Source organism: Cannabis sativa, chromosome 2 (genome assembly GCF_029168945.1).
Source record: "Cannabis sativa cultivar Pink pepper isolate KNU-18-1 chromosome 2, ASM2916894v1, whole genome shotgun sequence".
Lineage (NCBI taxonomy): Eukaryota > Viridiplantae > Streptophyta > Magnoliopsida > Rosales > Cannabaceae > Cannabis > Cannabis sativa.
The window spans coordinates 39,437,677-39,445,371 of NC_083602.1; the positions used below are offsets into that span (position 1 = coordinate 39,437,677).

The 7,695-nt window shown below is 36.6% G+C and overlaps 2 protein-coding genes across 2 annotated transcripts; both read right to left on the bottom strand.

Annotated features, from left to right (window-relative positions):
* Positions 1-2,841: 2,841 nt before the first annotated feature.
* On the bottom strand, positions 2,842-5,798 carry LOC133034291 (uncharacterized). The gene is made up of 8 exons (XM_061109345.1): positions 5,787-5,798; positions 5,515-5,622; positions 5,210-5,428; positions 5,039-5,131; positions 4,845-4,955; positions 4,642-4,754; positions 3,465-4,564; positions 2,842-3,384 (listed from the first exon to the last, which is right to left on the bottom strand). Exons 1-7 carry the CDS (start codon positions 5,796-5,798, stop codon positions 3,997-3,999), a joined length of 1,224 nt encoding a protein of 407 aa, XP_060965328.1. The 3' UTR covers positions 2,842-3,384; positions 3,465-3,996.
* Positions 5,799-5,804: 6 nt separating this feature from the next.
* LOC133033966 (uncharacterized) lies at positions 5,805-6,929 on the bottom strand. The gene is made up of 2 exons (XM_061109009.1): positions 6,820-6,929; positions 5,805-6,743 (listed from the first exon to the last, which is right to left on the bottom strand). The coding sequence occupies exons 1-2, from the start codon at positions 6,900-6,902 to the stop codon at positions 5,936-5,938; spliced, it is 891 nt and encodes a 296-aa protein (XP_060964992.1). The 5' UTR covers positions 6,903-6,929; the 3' UTR covers positions 5,805-5,935.
* Between the last annotated feature and the right edge of the window lie 766 nt (positions 6,930-7,695).

The window sequence follows — 7,695 nt, forward strand, 5'->3', positions numbered from 1 at the left end:
TGAAAAAGCAAAATTTTAATTAATCACGTTTTTCCATAAACCTCGTTGATTAGCAACGAGCTGCACAGTATGTTTAAAAATCACGTAATACGCCTAAATTAGTTAGGGTGTAACATCCTAGGAACTCACCTTCTTATGACTTGGGAGACACTAGTGATTAAAATCCATTGTGAGTTTAAACAAGTAATGGATTGTCAAGATAAGAAACTAAGAAGAAAGCCAATAGAAATATGGTTTAATCCATTCACATGGAATAACCTAAACTTTTCTATTACAAGGACATAAAAGGAAATTTTAGTTAATAAGTCTATTCAATGGACTTAACAAAACTTCCTGTTCCTAGTATTATATAGGTTTGAGTTTATCTAAACCTATGGCTTGTGGTATACCTGGTAATTACTTACTCTAATGCAAGCAGCTTACTTTAGTAAGATGCTGAAGCATTTTCTTTCTAATGGCAATCTATAGAAGCTTCACAACTTCTTAGGCATAGATTTTATTTATCTAAGGAAAAGTCTCTACTATTCCAAAAAAGATAAAGCCATGAAAGAATTTCTTAAATCAACAGTGAGAGGTCTTAGATATGCTTTTGTATGCCTTAGACCAGACACCTGCTGTTGAGTGGGAGTAATGAGTAGGTATCAGATTAATCCAGGAGAAGAACATTGGAAGACAATCAAGTAAATCTTAAGATAAAGAAGAGGAACTATATGTTAGTCTATAAGGGTGTGTTTAAAACTCTTAGACTACACCTGATCAGATTTCAAAATTTTCCTTTGTGCTACTAAATCTTTCTGATAAGATGGTGATTACTCTGGGGGTGGAATAGTGATTTTGGAGAAGTGTAAAAACCTATCTGAAGTCTCTAGGTCTACCAGAAAGGGACTGAATGTTAAAGTTGCAGGAAAGGTACTTATTCAGTCTAAGGAAAGTTCTATACATTTTTGGCATCATTCCAAATTGCCTTAAACTACTAGTGTTAATTTCCTGATTAACCAAAAGTAGTTGCCAAAGGTATAGAATCCAGTATCCCAAGAGAGTAGACATATGGAGAGGAATTTCACATTACGAGGAGTTAATTCAACCTTTCAGATCCTTTCAGATCCTATTACGAGGAGTTTACTACTACTACACTTGATTTGTATATCAAGGTGTTGAGATTATTTGAAACGCACTTTTTGTTTTATATTAGTGCAAGTGGGAGTTTGTTGGGTTTTATGCCCTAAATAAAACTCATTTCAATATAATCAGATTTACTTATTAATATAGATCAGAAATAACATTTAATGTTGCATGGTTCACATGATTTATTTCATGATTATATATACATAATGTATAAATTCATCTGAAACCCTTTTCACATACTTGATCCTGTTTATTGTGCCGTCAACACATTGGAAAGTAAACATGACTATGTGAATAAAGATTCCGAGATTTATCAGACATAGGATTTTACTAATATGATAATCTACAACAGAGTTTACTTGCATTTGGAGAAGTGCTATGTTCTTTCAAGAGCATTGGTTAAAGTAAAGCTCAGGTTGGATGCATGGAGTATGCATCGGAAGAGACCGATTGAACTTTGACTTAGATTTAATTAAACTTACCGTAAAATCTATTCAAGTCAATATCGCCTAGTTGATCCTAGATCAAATGTTCTTAATCCTGTTATGATTAGGCTCAATCTTGAAAGGCTATTCGTGTTCTTTGATTTGTTAGTTAAGCCTACTTTTAGGTCAGGGTGATACGTACATTTTGGGAACACGGTAGTGCAATTGAGTGGGAGCGCTATCATAAACATGGAATCTATAGCTTCTATCTGGCGAATAGTAAGCAAAGGATGATCTCCTTCAAGCTTGACCAAACAAACATAAATGGTGGAGTACTCATTTCACATAAGTCAAAATATCCTTTATACGGGGTCAAGTGTCACTACTACAAAAACACCCTTTAGAGGCAGTTTTTAAGCCCTTTCAGCGTCGGTTTTCGCGAAATTCGCTACCGACGCTGATCAGGGCGACGCTAAAGGGTTTATATGAACCGACGCCATAGGTACCCCTATGGCGTCGGTTATTAGCTTATAACCGACGCCATAGGGGGACCTATGGCGTCGGTTATAAGCTTATAACCGACGCCATAGGGGCTTTATCAACCGACGCCAAAAGCAAGCGATTTTCAGTTTTTTCAAATTTTTTTTTATTTAATTATATAATTTTATTTTCATTTTAATTATATATTTAATAATTTTATATATTATTTTAATTTTATATTTATTAATTTATATATTATTTTATTTAATTTAAATTACATATTTATTTAAATTTTAAATTACATATTTATTTAATTTAATTATATATTAATTGCATTTTAAATTAAATAGTAATTAAATTTGGGTAAAAACATAATTTGATTTCATAAAAGTAATTAAATATTACACAAACATGTAAAATTAGTTAAAAATATTAATAAGTTAATAAATCTAATTACAAGTTAATCTATAAAAATAACATAATGAAGAAAAATTCTTCGTCCTTTGAACCTCAATCGTCACCGTGAATCACCGCCATCAATTGTTCGATCCACTTTCGCTGTAGTGGTAACAATTCTGTTTTTGGATCGTATTGCTTCTTACCACCAAACTGTTAAAAAAATTAAAAATTTATATTAGTTTATGTATATGTATATTATATATTTGTTATTATAAAATTTATATACTATGATCAATAATTAAAACTTACAGCTTTTTGATCTTGTATGTAATGGTTGGGGTTGGCACGTGCGACGATGTCAGTGATATATTTCAAAACATTAAAACCGCATTGTTGGCTTTTAGGTTGTCTTGGACAGTTTGCTTGTGAAATTCCTTGCCACGGGCCAAGATACTGATGTGCGTCCCCTATATACATGAATGCCCTGTTTAGGAAAATTATATTAGCATTTCAATTCGTTAGTTAATTTAAATTCGTTACATAAGAAGTCATTAAATTATTACCTTCCGATCATTTGTTCTATTTCTTCGGGAATTGGGCGGCCTTTTACAGGGTTTAAATGGATAATTTTCCCTGGCGCAACCACCACTAGCGTCCAATGCATCCTAGAAAATTATATTGGAATATAAGTAAGATAGTATAAAAATAATTTGAAGACATAATATAGAAATGAACAATTAGCACTAAAGAATTTAATAAAGTTTACCCGATATTCCAAGGAATAAAGAACATTTGGTGGTTGTTGTTCATTAATGATAACCAATTAGCCAATCGTCTTGCCGCATCGTCAAAAGACTGACTCTGTTCTTCATCGTTGATCCCATGCACTGTGAGAAGCTCTGGGTCGTAAAACTTGAAAATTTTTCTCAGACCGTTGATGCTCTCCCATATGTGCCTGCCAAAAAAAGTGTTAGTGCCTTATAATAATTTAACTATAATTTGATATAAGGTTAATTAGATTAAAGAAGAGTATACATCATTCCAAACAGCATTCCCTGGTTGCCGATGTAGTCACACGTAGCAACCTGCTGCAAATCCTCTCCAGATAACGTGATCTGGGTACGCGGTGCAATGAATGCTCGGGGGACAGGAATTGTGATTATATCACGTTTATCTTTGAGCCTTAGGAATTCGTGAATCATCCATTTTAGCGAATTAGGGATCAACGCCATCTTCTCTTCCGTGAACAAGTCATCTTCCCGTGCACCACGGCCTTGTGGAGAAAGCATCGGAGCTTTCCCCTTTGACGCATCACGTCTTGAGGGCGGTTTAGCGAGTGGACCCTAAACAAAACAGAACATAATATATATATCAAATTTTATGTAAATTCTACCGAAATTTCGGCAGCATAACGGTTGTAATTGAATGACCCCAAAAATTTTGAACATGGCTGTATAACGACAAATAACACATATATAACAGTAGTTTGTTCATCCATCCCACCGCAGGACATATATTCGCAGAACCTACTTCACTACGGATGAATATTGAAGATATTCAAACTCCACTAATCATTAATAATTAATTTCAGTTGAGAAGTTACCTCGGTTGTTAAAATTAAGTGTTTAGGCCAAGGAAGGAACATCTGGTACACGTCCCTAACATATCTGCACTCTTCAATTGGGACTGGGATTTCAGCGTCCTCTTGCAGGATTTCCGTAACCATGATCCGAGCATGTGAATCATCGTAATCCTGGCAGTGAACTTTGATCGTACCCACATGCTCGTACAAATACCCTCGGGCCACAATATTGTCGATGTTGTCAGAGCAGAGATGTACTGTCTGATTAAGGGCCGCATGGTCCTCAAAATTGTATAGGATACCTTGGTCGTTGAGGGAAATGAACTCCTCAGCATAAATTTGTGGTTGTACCTCATCCTGAGGAGCGTATGGTTGTGGAACATACGCCTCACCAGCCACCTCTCCTTCTTCCTCTTGTTCGGCAGCGTTCCTCTGCTGCTTAAGGGATTGGACTTCGGCTTTTAATTTTTCAATCTCCTTCGCTTGCCGAGCCACAACATCAGACACTTCCCTTTTCTTCCTGCCGAACAGTTGAGATGCCCTGGTCAGGAACCTACAAATCATAAAATGCAAATTAGCAACGATTTCATTTGTGTAACTAAATAAATAACATTTGAAGTAATAGCATACCCAGCAGCCCTGACACGTCCAGGATGCTCTGGTGTCCCGAGCGCCTGCGTGAGGATATCGTTTTGGCCCTGGACCTGAATTTGTCCCTGACTAAGCTTCTCCTCTAATTGAGCCTAATGCACGCATATATTCAAGCAATTAGTATATGAATTATATACACTAACTCATGAGTAGAACTCAATTAAGGATTAATATATACTTACTATCTTCTCGGCAATTTCCTTGTCGTAATCAGTGACAAGTTTTCTACTCTTGGTGCGAGATTTAATCCAAACACGGTGGCGGGGAGGATCTGCAACTTCGAGGTCCTTTTTCTACATAACGTTATAACAATGAAATGAGTACCAATTAAATTGTATAGCACATTATAGCACATTAAATTTTAAGTATTACTTACCACAGCTTCCCGTACGTTCACCATTCCACTCCGACCACTTCGATGTCTGGATTGAATTTTTGAGGAACGTTCACGTTGCACCTTACTCAATTCCTACAATGCCAAAAAAATACATTAGATACATGTACTTGTATTTAAGAGTTTATCTTAGTGTTAATATAATTAGCGTACCAGAAATTCAGGAGTTAGTCGACTTTCAACAAATTTGCACCAATCAGCAGCGTCGATCTCCGGGTGCTTTTCAGGGACTTGTGCCAGTCGTCCCAGATCATTCTCTTTCAACGCGGGCATTATGATGTCTTTTGTCATCCTATTCTTGAAGTCTTTCATTAACTTCCCAGCTAGGATGAGACAATCATGTTTGAAGGTGTCCGGCACAATGAACCCCGTCTATTTTGAAGGAAAACAAACACGGTTAGAGTCAACATTTGGAGTAATAGAAAAACAAATCAAAATTCTAACAAATAATAGCTTACCTGAATGTCTTTCCAAACTTTATTTTTCAGAGTCTGGTTGACTTCCTTCGAGTTTTTATAAGCCAACCCTATTGTCTGCCGACATCTGACTCCCAGAGTGGATACGAGCTTCGCGTAACTTTTTCCACAGTATTGACCTTTATCATTAACTTCGAGGGCCACTCTTTTGCCCTGATCCATTAGTTTGGATATTTCATTCATTTGCGTCGGCCCTCGTGTAGGTATTGTGGTTGGACACTCATTTTCTGCTCCCGAATCAGATCACCGATTACCGAGTTCGCCATGTCTACACCATTAACAAACAAACTTCAAAGTTAGCTACATATATAACAAGTAGTGTATATGAAATATTAAAAGCATAAACAAATTGTTAAGTATTCAGGACCATTCAAATATTAAAAGCTATATATCAAGTTACCAATTAGACACGTTTTCTTTTCTTTTTTCGTTTATGTTTGCCTGAATCACAATTGACCCATATTCCCTCATTGATATCGTTTCTAATGTATTCAGCGTCGTCTTCCTCAATGTTACGATCAATTCCCATGAGTTGCTCATGAATTGGTTGTCCAACAATGAAGTCATCGTAACATAAGTCAGCATTCTCCTCATCCTCTTCAGTCTCTAAGAACCTCCTCTCTGGTGTCGATAAAACAATAGACCATTTATCATTAGCCGGATCAGAAATGTAAAAAACTTGAGCTGCTTGGCTAGCCATGATGAATGGATCATTCTTGCTTCCTCTCTTACTTAAATCAACCAAAGTAAAACCAAGCTCGTCAGTTTTTACTCCAACGTTGTTGTCAACCCAAGAACACTTAAAAAGTGGAATTCGGAACGCAAAATAATTGAGCTCCCATATTTCTTCAATGACCCCGTAATACGTCATAGTACCTAAAACAGGGTTTCTATCTTTTGCACTTGCAAAGTGCATAGTTTCTACGACGATACGTATACCACTATTTTGAACCTCTCGAGCATCATCTCTTGACTTTGTATGAAAACGTTTACCCCTTACAATGTACGCTTCATGCTTTGCAACCGCAAAAGTTGGTCCAAGGGCAATACGACTCAACACATCAGATACTCCATGATTCGGTTCGTTCAACTTTGCTATAATGGTATTCCTTAACCACCCAATGAAAGTTTGACGATGTTGGTCTGCAACCCATTTTTGTTTATTTTTTTGATTTCTTGGAACCATTGATTGTAACAGCTCCATATGGTCACTGTAAAACAAGTAAGATAAATCAAGTTATTGTTCATCGTGACTTAAGTAATGTTAATCAAACAAAAGGTACTTACGTTATATATGGTTGAACCTCTGCGTTATTGTTCATCACGACTAATTGAGCTTGATCTAGTTCAAGCTTGGACACTGTCACCATTGTCCCTTTGCCCCTTAATCCTCTATCAACATCATGCAGGTCGAGTTCTTGGTTTGCTAATTCCTATTGCCTCAACTCCAGCCATGTACTGCGAACAAAATTCCACGGCCTCTTCGGATATGTAGCACTCAACCATACATGCTTCTGGCCGATAGTGGTTACGCACATAACTTTTAAGTACCTTCATATTTCTTTCAAATGGATACATCCATCTCGCCCACACCGGCCCACACAGCCTTGCTTCTCTCACTAGATGAACCATTAAATGGATCATGATGTCGAAAAAAGATGGCGGAAAAAACTTTTCCAGGTTGCACAATGTTTTGACTACATGTTCATGTAATGCATCTAACTTATCCAATTCTAATTCCTTCCCGCACAACCTATTAAAGAAAATGCAAACATGTGTCAAACACTCTCGAACATTTTTTGGCAAGACTGATCTAATGGCAATTGGAAGTAGATGTTGCATTAACGCATGACAATCATGTGATTTCAGACCCATTAGTTTCAATTCAGTCTCATTCACCAAGTTTTTGATGTTAGACGAGTAACCATCGGGTACTTTCATATTTGCAAGTGATTTGCAAACTGTTTGTTTCTCTTTTTTGGACAAAGTGAAACAAGCAGGAGGCAAATATAAACGTTCACCTTTCTTCTCAGGTGCCAGAGATTGTCGTATACCCATTTCAACGAGATCTAAACGACTATTTAGACTGTCCTTAGTTTTGCCGGGAATATCAAGTAAGGTACCAATAATACTCTCACACACATTTTTTTCAATATGCATGAC